This window comes from Phyllostomus discolor, chromosome 7 (assembly GCF_004126475.2).
Source record: "Phyllostomus discolor isolate MPI-MPIP mPhyDis1 chromosome 7, mPhyDis1.pri.v3, whole genome shotgun sequence".
In the NCBI taxonomy this organism is placed as follows: domain Eukaryota; kingdom Metazoa; phylum Chordata; class Mammalia; order Chiroptera; family Phyllostomidae; genus Phyllostomus; species Phyllostomus discolor.
Genome location: NC_040909.2, coordinates 5,729,207 through 5,751,058, shown reverse-complemented (window position 1 = coordinate 5,751,058; position 21,852 = coordinate 5,729,207). Strand labels below are relative to the sequence as shown.

The window sequence follows — 21,852 nt, the reverse complement described above, 5'->3', positions numbered from 1 at the left end:
AAATACCAGGGAGAAAAACTCATTTCTTGAAGGAAACAAGTATAAATCAGCAATCTGATACCATATGGAGAACCCCCCGTTTCTGACAGATACAGCAAACACACCAGTTTACTAAGACAGATGAAGCCACGTGCCTACACGAATTCCGTAACTTAAGAAAGAAAACAGCCAGTGAAAGACTCGGCCCAGAGGGACGGACAGCAGAAGCTCATCACGAGGCTGTCACCAGGCACGAGTGAAGCAGACGCGAGGCACCCTGGCCCGCACAGACACACGCCGCTCGGCCAGGCCCCAGGACAGCACGCCGCCGTTACCTGTCCGGGTAGAACCCCCAGTGCACCAGCACCTGCTTGTCTTTCCGCATCACGGGCCGCAGCCACTCTTCTGAAAGGGAAGGGAAAACACTTTAGTCAAGCTGACAAAAAAAGTAATAAGCAAGCTATTACTTAGACTCAATTTTTACTCGAAGATTTTGGCTTGCTGAAACGCCCCGCCCAAAAAGTCTTCTCATGACTGAATGTCATCTACCACCTTCGAAGCGGAAGTTTCCCGGCCGGGGACTCAGGCTGAACGGACTCAGGCCTGCTGCCCACCCCCTCGGCGAGGCCACTGCCGGGGCAGCAGAGCACGCCGGGCCCACCACCGTCTGCCCCCGCTCCCGCCTGATCGCCATCGCCGGGCCTTCCCTGCCTCGGTTCCTCTGCAGGACCCACCGCTTTGTCTGCGACGCTTTGCGGGCGCTGCCCACCTTCCAAGGCGAAGTCAGGCTTCAGTGCCTCGACTCGAGTCTTACCAACCCCTCCTCTTCCTTCGGGCTCCCCTTCTCTGGCATCCGGCAGTGCTTTATGGCGCGACATCCAAGCTTGTACCCATAATAATATTTTGTTACTTATTCTTTGTCAATTTAGCCCTCCCAACCAGACTGCAAGCCACATGATCACGTAAGACGGGTATTTTCGTTCAAGGTTCCTCACCCAGGACAGGGGCAGACTCCTACCGACTTGACTCACACTTGGGTGGCACTGCTTTGGTTACTATGTATTTCTCTGACAGTCTAGAGTTAGCTCAGGACACTTGTTTCCGACAGCACGAGGGACCTAATGAAGTCCCTTGAAACCCAAGAGAGAGCAAGACCTAACTAGGTGAAGTCAGCTAAATAAAACTGGCTTTTCACTGACCACGCCAACAGGAAACGGCCCCTTCACCGGCTGAAGTCACGACGCCCGCGTGCCTGTGCTCCTTGTTGAGCATGCAGCCGCTCGCCTTACTGCATCTTACTATCCTGACCACGAGAAGGAAGAATCAGGCCCTGTTCCTTAACCTGCATCCCAAAACAGCCAAGGGAAAAGTAAAAGGAGGCGGCCAGGGGGCCTTCCAGAACACAATCTGTTTAAAATATGCTGGCTGTCCAACCCGCAGGAGCTGCCTTTAGGCACAAAGTCGACCTTCGAAGGTCATGCGGCTTTAGGAGGTTAAGGACACGGATGCCTCTCCTTTCCATGGCTGACTCTGACAGGGACTGAGGTGAGGCCCTGACTGCCCTTGAAAATTTTTGCAGCAGCAGATAGTAACTAAAGGTTAGAAATGTGAATTCGCACTGTTCCCAGAGATGATCACAGAACCAATAAAAACCCTCACATTTTTTGAGTCAAAATTAGCCCAAAGTTAAAACAGAGAAGTAACTTTTACAACAATGAAAAGGCAAATAATACAACTAAAAAGTGAGAAAAGGATATGAACAGGTTATTTCTCCAAAGATTCACAAACGGCCAAGCAGCACATGGAAAGATGCTTGGAGTAGGCAACCAGGGAAACGTAAACTGAAACCACGGGAGATACTGCCTGACTCCCACCGGGCTGGTTAAGAGAAGAAAACGACCTTTCAGAGGGCCGAGTGAGGGACTGGCTTGTCTCCCCTGGCTTGGAGCATTGCTGGAACTGGCTTATTTCTGGCGTCTGGGGACCACGGAGAACAAAGGAGCGCCCAGCAGCTTCCGCAGCAGCACCTGCGAACCAGGAGCGCCAGGGACAGAGACCGGCTCAGCTGGCTGCCACCAGGACAAAGCGCCCAGATCCCAACCCCTCCCGTGGGAGGGAAAAAGAGGAGCAGAACGTGCATCCCACTTCCTGGCCTTTCGGGTGGCTGCCTAAGGGGCAGGTTTCTGTCTCCACTGACTCAGAGTGCTGATGGGGAACCAGCCACTACGGAGGCCTGGGCAAGGCAGAGACAGAAAGCAGAGCTCAGCAGCTCGCTACAGCAGAGAACTTGTGCTTCAGCAGCAGCCACCAGAGACCGCAGGAGATTATAAGTTCCTGAAAGAGACCAGCAAACCTCGCTAACTGGGAAATTATACACCCAAGTCCCGAGAAGCTGCATCCTAGGGAGACTTTTGAGAGATGCCGCGAATCTCAAGCCAAGCCATAAACGTTGAGAGAGAGGTGGCTGTTTTTGCAAATGCACAAAACACATCGGAAAAGCAGATGAACTAAGACAAAGGGGGAAATGACTCGGGGAAATAAAATAAATCTCAAATACCAACCCTAAAAAAAAGCAAAGATCTAAGGATTACCCAGCAAATTCAAAATAAGCATTTTAAAGAAACTCAATGCACTACAAAATAGTTAGAACTAATCAAAGTTAGAAAAATGCATGAGCAACATGAGAATACCAACAAAGAGTTAGAAACTACTAAAAAGAAACCAAACAGAAACTCTGGAACTGAGTAACTACTGAACTGAAAATTCCACTAGAGGGGTTCAGCAGCAGCCCAGAAGATCAGGAGAAAGAATCAGCAAAGTGAGAGACTGTCACCTGAAATTATCAAGTCGGATGGACAACAATAAAAAACAGATAAGCCTAAAACACTTAACATTCATCTAACTTATTTGAGTACAATATAGTCTGTTTTCTTCTAATTAATATCTTAATTTTTTAATTTTCTTTTTTTTTTTCATCTGAGAAAGTACAAATTCTTCCTGCTAAAACCAGAAATTCAACCCATGATCTTAAACCAATCGCCCTATCCCTTCCAGGTTCCAACTCACATATCACGTGCTTCCATCTCCTCCTGCCCTGCCCAGAAACACTCGACAGAAGGCATGCCTGAACGACAAGGCCTGGGGCGCCTGCCGGGGGGCGGGGGGGTCCTCCTCCACCTTCTCTTCCGGGCCATGCTTCCCGAGACAGTGGTTATCTTCCACCAACTTCCACCAACCTGCTCTCTCTCGCACGTTACCGGAACTTCATTACCAGAAGTTATCCATTATTCCCTGGCAAACCCGAATGCCTCGTCTCAGGACTCACTCTGTAGGCCAATTCCATTGCCTGCCTCCTGCATTTTCAGATGCTTTCCTGTCCTCACTTTTCCCTGACTTTTAAGATATGGACCACATTGGCTTGCATTTGACTAAGGTCCTTTACTCTCCAATATATGGATTTATCCCATCCAATGATAAAATTTTCACTCAGCAGTTTAATTCTGAGCTTTCCAACGGGTCTTGCTCTCTGAACAGTCTCCTTACAGCACAGGTGGCAAACACAAGGCCCGTGGGCCGAACCCGGCCCTCCACCTTGTTTTATCCGGCCCGGCACCTTGTTTCCACCCGGCGGCAGCACCACGCTCCCTGCCCCTGGTTAAGGAGCAGCTGCATTTATACAGTCCTAACATTACATCCGGCCCCTTGAAGGCGACCTGGAGGCTGACGTGGCCCCCGGTGAAAATGAGTCTGACACCCCTGCCTTACAGTAAACATTCCAGAAATCAGCTGGCAGGCAAATTTCCCTAAATTCACAAAATTTTCCTCTTCACACAAAATGATCAATACTGTCTTCTCTCTCCTTCATCCACCAAATAAAAAGAAAGCTCTTTAAATCTGGACTCAGGTCTTCCCACCCTCACCCCCCATCTCCTATCTTAAGACACAAAGCCCAACTTTACCATTTGTTTTTTCTCCAAATTTATAACGTATCACCTCTTTGCTCTTTCTTATTTGGTACCCCTCTTCTGGTATGCCATACTCAAATTACTCTTACTAGTATCTTCAGATCAATTAAATATCACCTTCTAATTTAAATTTTAACTAATCCTCATAAAAGGCCTAGTGCACTTTTGAGGGTTTTACGACATGATTTTTAATGAGCTACGGCTGGTGCTGTTACCGTCCACACACTTACCTGAAGCAAGCTCTCATCTACCTGACCGCCATTTATTCTGAGGAAAACCCCACAGGATTTTCATTTAAGAATAACCTTCAATATGCTAAAAATTAAATTTAAGTGCTATCTCCTAATGATTACTTCAACTACTAGTAACAATACCAAGCAAACATCAGTAAACCAGGTTGTATGAAACAAAAAAATCCCACATTAATAAGGAATTACTAAGTAGCTAAGATGTAACAACTGCAGTTCAAACCTTTTGTAAGAGGCAAGTGTTTTCAAAAAGTTCACAATCTAAGCATTTACATCAGCTTTATTAGAGAAACCTTAGCGTTAGCCAGCAACAGAATCCGTATTCTAACATACACAGCTATCCACCACCTCCCCCTAGTGGCAACCAGCAGCTACTACCTAACAGGCCAAAAAACAGAAACGCTAAAGGCAGGTGAGGTTTCTCACTTCATACATAAACGCCTAACAATCACAGAGCTAAAATTCTGACTGTTACAAGTAAAATCAACTTTCAGCTATCAAATTTAATGGTGAAAAGACCTAAATGTAATAGTTAAAACTATAAAACTCTTAGAAGGAAAGCTGGGTGTAAACTTCACAACCCTGATTTGACACCACACACACAAGCGAGCAAGCAACCAATCAACCCAACAAGCCAGCTTAACCTCTCACAATTGTTTTTAGTGTCGGTAGAATTTAGCAACGTCCCCCTCTACTCTTGACGTTATTTGTTCTTCCTTTTTTCTTACTTGTTTGCAGCACAATGTATTAATCTCATATAAGTCTTTTCTAAGAACCACTTCCGATACTGCTGAGAGCTTGCTGTTTTATATCCTGCACTTCATTAATGTTTGCATATTTATTTCCTTTATTCTTTAGCTTTAATTTGATGTTATTTTTCTAATTTCTTGAGAAAGATGTGCAGACCAAAGATTTTTCAGTCTTCCTTCTTCCCTGATATACACATTTAAAGATGCAAAATGTGGCTATAGCATCGGCCACATTCTAAAACATTAATTTTCTTACAATTTATTAATTTTGTAATTATTCAGATCCAAAGATGCCCCATTTCCACTGTAATTTTTTCTTTGATCCACGGATTATATGGCAATATATTTCTTTTCTTTTTAAAAATATTTATTTATTATCTTTTATTCTTAGAGAAAGGGGAGACAGCGGGAGAGAAACACTGATGCGTGAGAGGAACGTCAGTCGGCTGCCTCTCACACACCCCCATGGAGGACCAGGCCCACAACCCAGGCATGTGCCCTGGCCAGAGCTGAACTGGCAACCTTTCACTTTGTGGGACGATGCCCAGCCACCTGAGGCTCACCGGTCAGGGCTACAGCAATAGATGTCTTAATTCTCAAGCATACGTAAATTGTCTGCTAATCTTTGTTACTGATTTCTAGCATATCTGGACTGGTTAGAAAAACTCAGTGCAGGATAAATATCTGCTAAAATTCGATATAATTTGGCTTACTATAAAAATATTCTAAAAGCATTATGTCATGCTTAACAGATCTCCGGACAGGAGAACTTCCTCAATCTAAATTAATTCACTTGGAAGAATTAATAATTTGCATTTTGTTTCCCAACTTTCCAACCTCTGAAAGAATGAAAGTAAGTTGCCACAGGTCTAATGACCTCTGGCTATGGGCTAAACCAGCTCACAGGAGATCAGAGCTGAAATGAACGTAGAAGCTGAGCCGTCAGCAGTTCCCCCAGCTCACACTGGAGGGGCCGTTTCCGCCAGAGCCAGACAGCCGGTCCTCACCAGGGATGCCCCTCTGTCTCGCAATGTCTCTTAATTTTCAGGACAGAAGGAGCACGGCAAACCTTAACTAAGCTAAAACACAAGGCATGCCAAGACTTAATGCCCAGGTAATAACCAGCAAAGAAACAGAAAAATCTAATGATTAGAAAGTTGGACATCGGGAAATTAGTTTACTGAGTCCAATTAAAAAAAAAAAACATTTCAGAAATTGAAATAACCTGTCATTTTAATACTTGCAACTCTCTCTCTCTAAAACAGCTGGTTATATCATTTAAACCTCTGCTGATACAATTTAAAATCCAGTGAAGGGTGAGTTTATCAGTTCACAACCCAAAACTAACTTACCGTCTTCTTGTGAGGCAGGATACGGATAAATGTGGTGGGAAGCTTTTGACTTCTCATCCGTAAATGTCCCCTGAGAAGCAATAAACAAATCATGTAAAGATGAAGCACATGGTCAACCACCTGTAAGATGCCAGGTGCAAACTGCCCAAGGATTATAAAGGCACTATTTCATGTACATTTTTAAAGTAGTATTTTAAGACAACATTTTTATTATTCCTAGTCAAGGAAAGAGACAGTGATTGATAAGAGCAAACAAAAACTATCTATAAACACAGTTACATTGTTCTACGGGAAAATAACCCAGGTGCCCTTAGCTAATTGTTTCCAGTTGACCTTATCAGTAATATGAATACTTCTAATTCTTAAAGTTACTATAAAGTCATCGTGAATCATCATGAGTGTTTGAACCGACGCAATGCAGGTTCACGGCCATGAACATACGTAACCTAGGCTGCGTGTATGCAGAATAGATGCTGACATGGCCCAGGCGTGTATACAAGGTAAGGCAAATGCAGGTTTACAGTTGTTTGCATGGAACATAATACAATAATTAATACGCAACACAAGAACACACTCTGTGTTTCACACACTGATAACTATAAACCTACTTTTGCCCCATCAGGGTATGTTATTGTTGCCCTCAGTTATGTCAGGAAAGTGGACGACATAAACACGCACAGCACACGTCTAGGCCTGGAACAGGGCCTGGACGCCATGCCAACACAGGAGTGCGCCTCTGCAGACCACAAGCACAATGAGACATCTTTAAGTCAGGTACAAAGAGCACCTTGACAAATTTCCTGAATTTTGCCTTCGACCATGAGTGTTTACCAATTATTAACATTAGAAAAATATAATGCTATTTTCAACTGGAGGAAAATTCTAAAACTTAGGGCTATATAAAGGTGAATTAGCTACGAAACAGGGCAAGAAATCCTCCATCACCAGAAGCGTTTGGGCACCCTTCTGAACAGCCCCAGGAAAGGCTGAGAAGGGGACGCAACATCTTATGTGCGTCAGGCGACAGAAGAACGCGACGTTTACAGCTTCAGCCTTTTCGAGTCCGCCAGACAGGCCTGGGTTTAAACCCAGCTGCATGTACCCCTCTGTATGTGCAGAATGTTTTGGTACTTCAATGTCTTCTGTGAAACAGGGTGGTAACAATTAGTAACCACTTCACAAGAATTTTGTTAGGACTGAGCTAACAGATGTAATGAGCTCGGAATGGTGACGGATGCACAGTAAGAGCTCAACCAGTGGAGTCATTAATACGTTTCCAATGCCTGAGCGGAGGTCTGACCAAGAGCATTCAACAACAGCACCACTGTCAGCTTTCGAGGTCTCCTCTCTAAGAACCTGTGAGACCAGCAGATCCTTACAGCCCTCTGGAGGTTGTCCCTGGAAAACAGCCACTAAAGTCAGGTCACTTACGAACCACGGCAACTAAATGTTCAGTATAAACTACAAGAAAATACACAAACTTTGTCCAGGATCACTTGGTAGCAGTACGAGTCAGCATTGTTAGCTCGGAGGCAATAGCCAGTGGGTTAATGTGTCCCATTTCCGCCCTCCGTCGCTCCACATGTCACAGAGCTACAGCGGACAGCAGCTCCCACACTCGGTCCCAAAGAGAAAAGCAGGCAAAGTGATTTGTTCACTCATAATGCTAGTGAAGTGCGGAACTGGGTTTCACACTGCTGATACGAAAACACAGTTATATTGCCTTTCCCTTTGGTAGGAATGTTTTACATATATATATAAACTACTAAATCTAAATCTCTGACTGTAAGCAGTATCAGAAAGCTTTGTTTTAGGAACTTTAAAGATATTTTACTAAAAGCTGAAACATAATTTAGCTTGCAATCTCTCTTGCAGCAGAAAAAATAAGGTTATTTAGTGAGGCTTCTCATTTAATTTTAAGGACTGATAAAACGGTCACTCAGATGATACTATTTCAGAAAACTATCTTCTCCCTGGGTCTCCTCAGCTAGGGCACACGACACGGTCTGCCTGCAGTGTGGCCCCAAGGAGTCACAGGCCTGCAGGCAGGCAGCCAACACCTAGGGTCTCAGCCTACAACTACAGGGAAGAGGTGGGGATGCTGGAAGACAGCACTGGTACACGTGAATCAAGATAGGAGTGAGCCTGTGGCGAAAATGGAATTTCTAAGTCACTTTTTAAAATTTTATTTTTGTTTTTTTTCCCCCAAAAGATTTTTATTTATTTTTAGAGAGAGGGAGAGGGAGGGAGAGAGGGAGACAAACATCGATGTGTGAGAGACACATTGATCAGTCGCCTCTCGCACGCCCCCAACTGGGGACCCGGCCCACAACCCAAGCATGTGCCCTGACTAGGAATTGAACCAGCAACCTTTCGGTTTGCAGGCCAGCGCTCAATCCACTGAGCCACACCAGCCAGGGTGCAAGTCACTTTTTTAAAAAGCCACAAACATCATAACACCTATAATAAAAGGAAAGGCGGTTTATTTGAAGTAATATCTGATCTCCTCCAACAATTGTGTCACCAACCTTCACTGTGACTTTGGGGTCACAGCGATAGAATACACTGGTTGGTTTCTTTTATGCTACACGAGCGCATTTCACAATGAGGCCATGAAGACTGTGTCCAATGACTTTATCACACGCTGCTGTAGGACACACACGTGTACTGCATGCATCACCACGCAATTCACCGTACACTGACACAGCAGCGCGCCAGTCAGACCTCGATGACGCTGGGGGCAAGTGCTGCTCTGGGCTTACAGCCGCAGGTGGGGGGAGAGAAAACTAACCGGCACTCTGCTGACTGAGAGGAAACTTGCATTTAACGCAGATGTAAACAGAAATCAGAAGCCACCACGGCTGAGTCCGACCAGACGTTTACCACCTGCTACACGGCGCTTCCGAAGTGACCGCATCTATTACCTGATGCCGCTTAACGATGTCCTTCAGTTTGTTGGCCAGCTTCAGGTCGATGTCCGGCATGAGGTAGATGTTGGGTCTGGTCAGACAATTGCTCTGAGAAAGAAAGAACAGACTTCTAATTCTCTTGGTTTTGAAATATGTCACATTATTTATACATCACCCTAATGGCAAAAGTTTTGCACTCAAATCTGTAACTGCTTAAAATGGGAAGATGTACTCTGATACATAAAAGACCGTAAAAGTCTTACTGTCAATGTAAAACTTAGGTGTCCAGAGGCTAATGGCATCTCCAAAACTCTTTTCTACAGCCAGGGCACAGTGGGACAAAAAGACGCTGAGAATTATGACCCGAGAAATCATCACAGTGGGGAGAAGGGGAGGTAAAGGTCAACGAGAGTGTAGGGGGGATAAATGGTGATGGAAAAACGTAAGTAAAAAAGATTTTAAATCATCTTTTTCATTAAGGTACCAAATGGACATATTAATCCCCCTAGTCAATTAGACCTGAACTCACCGTAACAGTTCATTGTAGTGTTTTCACTACATCTTTTGTGGCTTGGGGGAGGTGTGTACTCATTTTGGCTCATGATGTAAATTACTTAAAACATAAAGACTCTGGATGATAGCTCTTTTCCCCCCATTTCTGATCTTACATATAGCAGTGGTTAAAATATGCATGTTAAGAAAGATATACAAAAAATATACAATATATGGGTTTAAAATAATATAAGACATATATGAAGGACTTGAAACCCTAAGTAAAGTTGATAAAAAAGAAAAAGCATATTTGAAAAAGAAATGAAAAAGGCAAATATTATCACAGAAATAATAAATTAAAAAAAAACATGCATATTAACCACCTGACCCATCACCAAAAATCAACCAACCAACAAAAACGCTCCATTATTTCTCCAGCAAACAGTCCATGAGACAAGTTTTAGGCATTAAGTTAATGAAAATACCTAGCTAAATTTTTGCCAGCTGCCTTACCCCAGGAAGGTTAATTCAACGATCAATATAAATTACCAATCAATAAAAATATCAATACTGCAAAAGAAAAGAAAAAAATTTAGTGTTCTCTCCTCTAGGTTATAATCTAATTGGGGAAATAAGATATATATTTATGGTACAACCATAAAACAAGTCCCCAAAAACTCATGGTATAAACAAGCAACTAATAGGATGAGACAGTATTTTATAGTAAATATAGAAGAGATTCAAATAATGGATTTGGTGAAATTAATAAAGAAAAGTATCACAGATCATTTCACCAGAAGTTTAAGGTCAATGCCCTGGCTGGTGTGGGTCAGTGAATTGAGTGCTGGCCTGTGAACCAAAAGGCTGCAGGTTCAATTCCCGCCTGGTCAGGGCACATGCCTGGGCTGCAGGCCAGGTCCCCAGTTGGGGGTGTGTGAGAGGCAACCGATGGGTGTTTCTCTCATACATCAATGTTCCCCCCCCTCTTTCCCTCCCTTCCTCTCTCTCTAACAATAAATAAATAAAAATCTTTTTTAAAAAGTTTAAGGTCAATAATCTATAAATGACAAGTTTTAGTCATGCTTTATGCCTCTAATCCTTCCAAAACCCATGAAAATAATGGAACAATGGACTTCAGAAAATTTTTCTTGGAACTGGAAGTATATCCAAGGAAAAATTTGTAACAATTTAACTTTCCCAATTACCTGCACCAATGTTTTTTCAATATTCATAAACATCTCAACATTGCGATCCATCCGGGATGGGTTCTGCAGATCAAACCTCCGCCTAAAAGACAAAAAATGATTAATCTGTCTCCCACCTTAAACAAAAGTGAGTCTGCTGTAGCATTCAATGCAAACGAGTTGGACAGATTTGGAAATTAAAGGGTATTTTCTCAACAGTGATAAGGAAGCAATGCCAACTCCTAAAAGACTAAATTTTAAGACATGAAGATTCACTCCAGTCAAAATGAAGTATCTGTTCCATGAAGTATCCCGTTTTCCTTAAATCTAAGGTGTTTGATATCATATAAAAAAGGGATCCACCTATCAAAGGCAGTAAAGTACTATACCATTCTTCAGGTATAAGCAGTCTATCGACTTTGTATATGCTTACAGGTCCTTTGTTCAAATGCAACAACACTGTCTGTGTTCTCTGAGATCACTATTGTCCTAAACGTGGTGAAATTCATCTTGTTACCTTTTCTTCAAATCTTCCCCCAATGTCTATTTCCATGAGTACCAAAGCATAACATTTTGGTGCTGTCTTCAACTATTATTAGTTGCTTTCATATGGTTACATATTTATATATTTGAATGCTTTTTCTAAGCATTTTTTTAAACCCTCGGCCAAGGAGAGGTTTTTGTTGATTTGGTGGGGGCAGGGAGGACATGTGAGAGAGAAAGATTAATTGGCTGCCCCCCAGAGGTGCCCCAACCCAGGACCCAGCCCACATCCCAGGTACAACCTAGGTACGTGTCCTAAGGAGTGAACCCGCACCCTTTCTGGTGTACGGGACAGTGGCACGAACAACTGCGCCACCCCGCGGGGGCTCTTACTCCGCTTCTGTCCTATTTTAATTCCGGGAGAGAAGCACAGCTTAGTGACTGAGAGTATGGGCTGCAGAGTGGAGCTGCATGGGGCCCTAACCCTGACCCACTTTTTATTTGTGTAGTGCTGAGTGGCTTTCTAACCCAAGAATTGACTTCCTCATGAGCCAACGGCCCACTGTGGAATTTTGTGAAGGGTAAAAGAAATATATACATTAAGAGCTTAACACAGTGTTTACGCTGTCAGTAACCGGTCAATAAACGTTAGTTGAGAGTGATACTATTTTTAAAACCACTACCGCCACACACTAAGCTAGGGAGAAACCATCTGCGTCCCGAGGGGACGCTCCGAACTCGCAGGTTGTGCCCTGGAGATGCTCCCCACACCGCCAAACTCTCTTTCTGAACGCTCCAGGATGCCACCGCCCACTCAGCGAGCGGGCTGACACTGTCCCGCGCAGAGTCAGTGCAGAGGCACTTGCTCCACGCGTGACTGCTGTCTCCCTTCAGGTCCCAACACACCGTGTGCACGCTCAGCGCGCTGCTGCGGCAGCCCGGGGGTCCTCAAGGCCAAGGACCAGGGCTTCGCGGTTTCTCCCAAGTAGCCTTCGTCACTAACAGAAGTATGTGTCTTCATAAGGCAAACCACTCAATAAACTAATATTTATCACGACTGGGTTTTAATATTATGACTTTTTCATTCATGAGCTAGGACTGAAATGCTTCCCAAAGTAATTCCAATTAAAAAACTAAGGAAAGTGTCCACTAAAGCACAGACGTACGTAATTTAAAACATAACCAGCTAAAAATGCCATTAAAAATGGCATTTACAGACCAGACAAAACCTGCCCCGGTGAACCATGTGGACTTAACCTTGGGACACGGAACTCTTCCTTCAATCCTGTCCCTTCGTTGTCGAGGATGCCCCTTCCCTAAGCCCTCCTGGGGAGGGGCGGTGGGGGAGCAACGCCACACGACGTCCCCTGACTGGCAGGACGACAGACCACAGCTGACTAACGGGAACAGCCTCTGACAGCTGACAGCTTTCCACACTCTTCTGCCACAATTAAACCCCCCAATTCCGCAACACAAGGTCACCTTCCTCGGGCTTCTGATGACAGAAGAGCCAGGCCCACAAACGCTCCGCTCGCGGAACTGCTCACACAGCCTGCTCACTGCTCAGACAACGGCCCCCTAAATAAGTGACGCAGACAATGGGGCTCCCTGAAGGGGTTCTCTCTCTCTCAGATCTGAGGGACTCTGAAAGCAGACATTCCAGAAATGTATACAGGGTGGTGTGATCTGAATATTAAAAGCTAAATAAATCTGTTAATAGAGAAAAAATCAAGTATCTATTCTACCTTTCCAACTGTTGATAAAGTTTCTCTTCAGAAAAACACCCCAGCTTATAAATGCAGAAGGAATAACAGTGTTCCATAAGGAATCATCTGAGTAACAACAAGGACCTGTACCTACACAACGGGATGTCTACCATCTAGGTCTGGCGAATCGGAACGGCCCACGTGACAGGGCTGTCAGGCAGGGTGACTGGGGGCGCTGAGCTCCGAGGGCCACCCGCCACGGACGGACAAACACCCGGCACGACGCACTTCCCGGGGGAGAAACGCGGCGGTCCGCGGGGGCTGCACTAAGCCCGCACTCAGGGCTGCTGGTGGGCGCTGCGACTTCGGGGGAAACAACGTACGGAGGAACGAACCGCACCAGAGGCCAACTGGCACGAACCAGAGTCGGGCTCCTGGGCGTGGCGCGCCGTGGCCGGGACGGAACCGTGCAGAGCGAAGGGAGCTGCTGCACCACGCTGCTGCCGAAGACAACGCACCACCACAAACCAACCTGAACTTGAGTCACACTCAGCCTTCGGATCTAACCACGTTACTGGACGTTAAACAGTACCCTATGGACAGAACAGCAAAGTCAGTCAAAACGAAGACAGTTCTAAATGGCAACCAGCGTTGTAAAAATAACTTGCAAGGAAGAAAAAGGAAGAGAGATGAGAAAGAAAACTATACATTTGTTCAGACTGACTTAAGTCATACCAACCAAATGCAATGTACAAATCTTGTCTGAGTGCTGATGCAAACTAAAACAGGCACCGTTCATGAGATAACCAGGGAAACCTGAACTCTGAGTGGATGTATAATAATATTTGTAAATCATTGATAATTTTCCTAATTGTGATAATGGCACTGTTATGTTTTAAAAACCCTTTTGGGAAACACACACACAGTGAGATATTTACGGATGAGGTTACAAAGTCAGAAGCATGCGCCGGCAGCCCTGGCCAGGTGGCCCCACTGCACAAGCGTGTCCCGGGCGCCATGGGACCAAACGTGAGGTGAGCCCCCCCTGAGAGCTCATTAGCAATGAGTCTTCTGCTCTGCTCTCCTCCGGCGTCTGCTGGGCAAGGCTTTGCAGTTACCTTTCAATGCAACGTGGTACCGAATGTCTGTCAAAAGGGCCCTCAATAACTGTGTTGCTCCAATTTTGCAGCCTCCTGTAAATCTATCTAGCAATGTTCTCTCTGCATCCTCAGCTGCATATAGAAAATAGAGTCTGAATACAAATAATCAACTACAGATCCCAGAGAGTAAGTTTAACTCCTTGGAGAGTGGTGTGAAGGGCTGGGAAGGCAAACTTCTAAAAGGCAAAACAAAAGCGCCCTGGGCTGGGGCAAGGCCAAGAGCAGGCAACAGCAGAGAAGGACCGCTGTGTGGGAAGTGACCCCAGTGGGCCCCGACAGAGGGGCTTCGGTGCAGGGGGCAAGCGAGGAAAGCCTGCAGACCGCCACCAGAAGGGGGTCCTGTACCGCGGAAGGGGGACCTGCAGCCTGGAGACAATCAGTGCCTGGAACCAGGCAGCACACAAGGGGAGGGAGGCCTGTCCAGCAGACCAAACACTATACTTCACTGGATGAGCATCTTCAGGAATAAGTAAATTGGTTTGGCTCCTTGCTATGTTATATTTTTAAATAAAAAAGCTGGAGGACTAGCAAGAAGAAATGTTTTAAGCGTGCTATTAAAATGAGTAACTCTTCCCAGGTTAAACTATCTAAGCTGCCTTTGTGCTGGAATGACAACTGACCAGCACGTCTCCACGTGACGCACAAGGACCACTTTTAGAGCGCTCTTTGAAAACGCCACTTCTCAGTAGCCTGACGACCTGTCCTGGGGGCCTGGTGATTCATGTTTTTAGTAAGGACTCCAAGTGATTCCTCAAGTTCGAAAGCTACTGCCAGAGAGAGGGCGGGAGGAGGGGAAGGAAAAGGGGGTGTGAAGGGAGAAGCAAAACCGTAGGCACAAGAGCAGGGACTCCCCTCCCAGCTCCAGCACTGCCCCGGCAGGAATGCGGACCCTCCGAGCCAGACCCCTGTCCTCTCTGTCCCGAGGAGGCCGACTGGACGGCTCATATTCTGAAGGCCTAGCTCAACTGAACATTAAACCCCTACGTTTCAGCACCCTGTAAGTTCAGAATACACATGCATTTCACAGTGAGCTTGCCTTCTAGTCTGCTGATAATGCACGCCCATCCATCGTCCACTTACAACCACGTATGAGAATTAACTTGCTTAGGAGATGCGATGGCTGTTTGATATTTTTCTTGGGTGTCGGCACAAAGTAAATTAGGGCTCTAAACCAAACACAACTAATTTGCACGTTAATCATAATGCATCTATAGAATTTTCTAACACCATACAAAGAAGGAACAGGATTCAGCATAAAATAACTTCTATTATTACCTCAAAACACGTAAATAAGAAACTTACCATCCCTGTTCATTTTTATACTTGTAAGCAGCCCCAAGGACGTGACACAGGGTGCCTCCAGCTTTGAAATCCATGAAACATTTTGCCTAAAAATGATACAAGTTACACATGAGAAAAATAAAAGTTCTGACAAAATTACTTATTTCTGAACTCTAAGCTATAAACTCAAAGATATAAATAACTCTATAAATAAATCCTTAAGTACTTTCTGAAACAAATGAAGTATAAAGAAATTTTTCCAAAAAATGGATTAAAACATTTTCTTTCCAAGTTCAATTAACATATTACTCTTTAAGTAAAATCTGTAAAAAAAAAAACAAGATTTATAAAAGATTCATCAAAAATGTATCAGAAGGAAACACTAATGGACAAAATATTGATATATAACTAACTCCACTGGTAAGTATAAAATTTGATTCTTAAAACATAAAATTCCAGTAACAGACAATTTCTAACAATATGGTTTTCGTATAGAATAAGAAATATTAGTACACATTCAATGTTTTTCAAATTTGGTTTCCTGAGTTTATTTACTTTTTTAAGATTTTATTTTTTAGAGAGAGGAGAAGGGAGAGGGAAAGAAAGGGAGAGAAACATCAGTTGCCTTTTGCATACCCCCAACTGGGGACCTAGTTGGCAACCTAGGTATGTGCCCTGACTGGGAATCAAACCAGTGACCTTGCAGTTCACAGGCCAACGCTGAACCCACTGAGCCACACCAGCCAGGCTCCTAACTTTAAATTATCAAAAACTGTAACTGAATTTTGATGGTATTTTAATGACCACTCAAACACTGTAGCACTACATTGAACAATATATAAACGTATAGCTAAAATCTGCACAACTTAAAAGATATGCACTTCATGGATTATAAATAAAATCAAATAAATCATAAGACCTCAAATAAATCAAATGCTGAATAATTTCCAAAACATGGAAGGAAAATTTAATTATGGGCCCATCATCAAATGGGCTAAAAGATGAAGTGTTAGAAATATATCATGCATTTTTTTTCTTTTGACAACTACTGACAAAATATTGGGTTGGCCAAAAAGTTCATTTAGTTTTTCCCATACGATGGCTCCAGTGGTGCTTCGTTGTCTTTAACTTCATTCAAAATAATTTTGTTAGAATGTATTGTGATAGCTGTTGTTATCAGCATATATTAAAAAAAAAAAAAACAAAAACAAACCCTCAGCGCCCTGGCTGGCGTGGCTCAGTGGACTGTGTGCTGACCTATGAGCCAGTGGGTCACTGGTTTGATTCCCAGTCAGGGCATGTGCCTGGGTTGTGGGCCAGGTCCCTGGGAGGGGGGGTCATGTGAGAGGTGCCCACACATTGATTTTTTTCTACTTCTCCCTCCTTCCCCCTCTCTAAAAGCAAATAAAATCTTTAAAAAAAAAACTTATCAACATTGTTGAATTTTTGTGCAGCCATTTTAATATTAAAGATGGAAGAAGATTCGCAACATTTTTGGCATGTTATGCTTTATTATTTTAAGAAAGGTAAAAACACAATGAAACACAAAAGAAGATTTCTGCAGTGTATGGAGAAAGTGCTGTGACTGATGGAACATGTCAACAGTGGTTTGTGGAGTTTCTTGTACTGTTGACATTTTGGCCAAATGATTCTTTGCTGTGGATTCCCTTATGCATTAGAAGATGTTTAGCAGCACCCCTGGCCTCTATCCAGTAGAAGTCAATAGTGGGAGAGAGCCAACATACTCAAAATATCCTAATCAATAAAATTATTGGTGAAAATGAAAAATGTCTTTCATTTCACAGGAAAAAAAAAACTAAATGGACTTTATTGGCCAACCCAATGAAGAGAACTACATGGTGTCAAATATTACTAAGAGGAGAGACAGCCAATAGAACGGTGGTTGCTAGGGCTGAAGAGGGAGAACAGGGAGTTACTATTTCACGGCTACGGCGTCTCAGTCTGAGAAAATGACGAAGTTCTAGAGCTGGGCAACGGCAATGTTCTCACAACAATGTGAATACACCCACTACCACTGAATTGTACACTCAAAAATGATTAAAATGGTAAATTTTAGGTTACATATATTTTCCCACTAAAATTTTATTCAATAATAAATGAAATTTTAGAAAGTAAGAAATATTAAGTATCATTAAGATGAGCTCCTTCAGCCTGGGCTGGTGTGACTCAGTGGACTGAGCACGGGACTGCGAACCAAAGGGTCGCCGGTTTGATTCCCAGTCAGGGCATGTGCCTGGGTTGTGAACCAAGTTGTGCCCCCAGTAGGGGGCGTGCGAGAGACAACCACACATTGATGCTTCTCTCCCTTTCTCCTTCCCTTCCCCTCTCCCTGAAAATAAATAAATAAATAAATAAATATATATTTTTTTAAAGAGCTCTTCCAAGTTAAGCTGACAAACCCACTAAGTCAGTCTGGTTATCCTGTCATTTTTCAAATACATGAGTTCTGAGTTCCTAATTTATTCTGCCCAGTGCTATGCCCAGTACATCACAAACCCAGCATTACATATTCCTAAACAAATATATATGGATGCAATTCTTATTGACAACTTGAGAAAATGCACAATCCACAATTCTATAGCATTCGCATCCGAAATCAGAATAGTATGCCAGGTAGGTACTTACTAGGATAGAATGCGACCTAGTTCTCCCACTGAGCCCTCCCTGTTCGAACCCCCAGGGACTGGTCTCAAACATCTCTGAAACCACACGTGCACGCCACTACTGCACACACACACACCATGCACGGCACAGCACCGAAATGGCTGCCTTGTCGGCGTATCTGTAATATGAACTCCTTGAGGACAGAACAGTGTCTTAATCAAATCTTTTACACTAGTATTCAACAGAGTGCCTAATGCAGGCAATCAATAAAAATTTTCTCAACAGTTCAAGTACACTAAAATAATTTACAAAGTCAGAGCTGTGCTGAGAAATATACACTGAGCAGACCAGAACGATAAAACATCTATACAGTTTAAGATTAAGGTCAATTTTTGGACAGATATTAAATTTGAGAAATTAAATCGTTATCACATATGGGCTTAAGACTAACTTCTGTCAACCACTAAAGGGACAAGTGATGAATGAAAAAGGAGAAAGCTGAGGCCTTCGATTTTCCTGTGGTTAAGAGCTGAACAAAAGAGGGAGATTCGTGCACTTGTTGTGGGCACCAGCTCTGGTAACACAGCACAAGGGAAGCACCCTTGAAGTTGGGGCAGAATGAAAAACAAAGAGGGCCGCTCACCATACATCAAGGATTCTCAGAGTTTGCTTAAAAATGGAGTTGGGACTGTGATCCTCGGGGCGTCAAGTTCCGTATCAGACCCGCCCAGATTAAAAAGAAAAAGTAATAGGCCAGAGTCAGGGGACGACGACAAGCTGAAGGCAGACCGGAGACTCCTCAGGGACACCCACTGGGCCCGGACCGTATTTCCTCACTCAACCCCCCAGGGGCCTTGCTCTGACACCAGACCCGCTGGTTCTTAAACTCTCTCTGAAGCAGAAGCAGACTGGTGTGGGTCAACGCCTCTTGATTAGCATTAAAAAAACTAAAGAATACAAGGGCAGCAGGGCACAGAAACCTGAGCCTTCCAGAGCCAGCGAGACCCCTCCTGGGTGCGGCCTCAGCAGCTGCAGCCCCAGTTAGAGACTCCGGGGTCAGGGACAGCTCCACAAGCTGCTTCTATTCCGGGCTGCGTGACCACACTGCTTTTGATAAGCCGTTCTCTCTCTGGCGGCTACACTGGAAATTCAATCGGATCCTATCCCGGACGCATGTAAGTGGTCTCATCCTATTTATAGCCCACCTAAGATTCTGTTGAGCAGAACAAAACCTAGAAAAGCCACATGTAAGTGCAAAGCTTAAAACTGCTTTAAATTTGTGCCAGCATCTCCCTGACGGGTTAATTAATGACACGACAGCAGTGCGAGCAGCTGTTACAGAGGCGGGGGCGGTGTTTTGGCGTGGGTCGGGCATGCTCGCGCACACGGTGTCACGTTCTGGCCTCGGCATCAGTGGAGGTGAGGCGTGAACAACGGAGCCGAAACTGAGTGTGCCCGAGAAACAAAGTTCACCGGGATTCAGTCACCTTCACACCCCAAAAACAATTTGTGGGGGGGAAAACACTTGACTCCAGAACCCCGTTACCTCACAAGTATGATGACAGTCAAATAATTCACAAGTTTCTTTGCGTATGTTAACTGCTTTAGAGCGTAAAACAGTGCTTTCTAGACACAGTTTACAATGTTATTAGTAAGGGAAATTACAATACAGTTGACCTTTGAACAATGCATGGGTTAGGGGCACCAACCCCCCCTTCCCCACTCAGCACAGTTGAAAATCTGCACACTAACCCTTACGTCCCCCAAACTGAACTACTACTGGTCTGATGGTGACGAGGAGCCCTCCCGAAAACATACACAGTCAATTAGCACCTATTTTGTATATGCGTTATAAGTCGTATTCTTAACAATCAAGTCAACTAGAGTAAAGCAAATGTATCAGGAAAATCAGAGCCACCCTGGCTGGGTAGCTCAGGTGGTTAGAGCATCACCCTGACACAGCTAGGTTAGGGGTTCGATCCCTGGTCAGGGCACATTCAAGAATCGACCAATGAATGCATAAATAAGTAGAACAACAAATCAATCTCTCATGTCCTCTAAAATCAAGAAATTTAAAAACTACACACTTTTTAAAAGAAAATCATAAGAGAACACCTGCGCTGACCTGTGTAACCGAGGGGGCTGGGTGTCGTCCCGCAAGCTGAGGCCAGTCTGACCCGGGTCAGGGCACAGGCCCGGGTTGTGGCCAGGTCCCCAGTGGCGGGTGTGCAAGAGGCAGCCAACCGATGTTTCTCTCCCTCTCTTTCTCCCTCCCTTCCCCTCTAAAGACAAAATCTATTTTTTTTTACGAATTTTTTAATTTTATTTTTTTGTTAAAAAAAAAAAAAAAACTGTGCAGGAAAGAATTAACAGAGCAGGCCTGAGGTTAATATGCTCCGTAAGGCCTGCCTGCCAGTTTGGCCTTGGCTGGTGTTTGGGGATCTGACCCTCAGAGTATTCCTAATCAAAAGTTAACGGCTAGGAGGGTGGTCACTGTGTCCGGACTGTTTGTGTAAACACTGTGGTTTGTCATGAATTCCTGCTTTCCTCCTGCGAGTCTGGAATGTTCACGTGCACCAGGCGGAACGGACCAGCTCCCCAGGACACCGTGGGTGCGGGTCTCCGATGGGCGTCCACGGGCGGCAACACTGTGTACGTGCCGCCCCGTCTTCACCGTGCCACCCTCTCGTGAGGGGAGGGCAGGAGCGCCTGCTGCACGGGCTCCCCCAGACCACCCCTGCGTCCTTCTCCCCGCGGCCCCCCTGGCACGCCGGGCGCTCGCCGCGCAGCTGCAGCACATCTCAGGCACGAACGAGTACCACTGCCCACGGAGTTCCCGGAGCCTTCTGGCAAACCTCTGAATGTGGGGGTGGCCTCGGGGACCAATCATTTGAATAGGCAGCTCACAAAAGATGATGTACAAACGGTCAATAACCACATGGACATGTTTAGTATCATCAGTCATTGTAAAACTGCAAATTAAAAGTGGGACGAGATTCCACTACATAACCACCAGGATGAGTAAAATTATGCTGACCACACCTAGTGATGAGGATGCAAGAGGACTGGAACTCTCATACACTGGGAGATGGTACATGAAATGATATAAAAATCTAGAAACACTTTAGCAATTTCTTAAGAAGGTGAATGTCACCAACTCTACCACACAAACATTCCATCCCTTGGTATTCGCTCAGCAGGGACGACGGCCCCAGAAAGACTTGTTGTATGTCAACGCTGAGGGCAGCTCTACCGCACAGCTGAGAAACACCCTCGTCCCCGCCACACGCTGAGGGGTGGCTCCCGGCGCAGAGGGACGCTGCTCGGCAACAGAAGGGAACGAACCACTGCTACACGGAGCAGCAGCACCGATGACGTGGGCCTCCGAACCGGGATGCTGAGGAAAAGCAGCGGGGCAAAACAAGACTATAATGCTGTGATTCCATTTACATAAATTCATTGAAATTGTAAAAGCTGTGGTGTCAGTGGTTGCCAGGGGACACGGGTGGAAGGGAGGTGGATTACAAGGATACTTTTGAGGATGGTCAGAATGTTCATTACCTTGAGTTCATCGTATTTTAAATATGTATATTATTTGTTGTGTATAAATTACACGTCAGTAAAATTGGAGGGAGAAAAGTTATGAGAATAGAGAAAAAAATATTTTTAAGTTAAAAAAATATATAAAAATAGCCCTGGCGGGTGTGGCTCAGTGGATT

General features: G+C 44.6%; 1 protein-coding gene across 1 annotated transcript in view; it reads right to left on the bottom strand.

Annotated features, from left to right (window-relative positions):
• Positions 1–21,852, bottom strand: part of SMARCC1 (SWI/SNF related, matrix associated, actin dependent regulator of chromatin subfamily c member 1) — a 102,877-nt gene that overhangs the window by 71,239 nt on the left and 9,786 nt on the right. The window contains exons 3-7 of the mRNA XM_028518116.2: positions 15,530–15,615; positions 10,900–10,981; positions 9,218–9,310; positions 6,294–6,363; positions 315–384 (exon numbers count right to left, since the gene is read on the bottom strand). Of these exons, the coding sequence (XP_028373917.1) occupies positions 315–384; positions 6,294–6,363; positions 9,218–9,310; positions 10,900–10,981; positions 15,530–15,615 (401 nt within the window). The remainder of the gene's footprint in view (positions 1–314; positions 385–6,293; positions 6,364–9,217; positions 9,311–10,899; positions 10,982–15,529; positions 15,616–21,852) is intronic.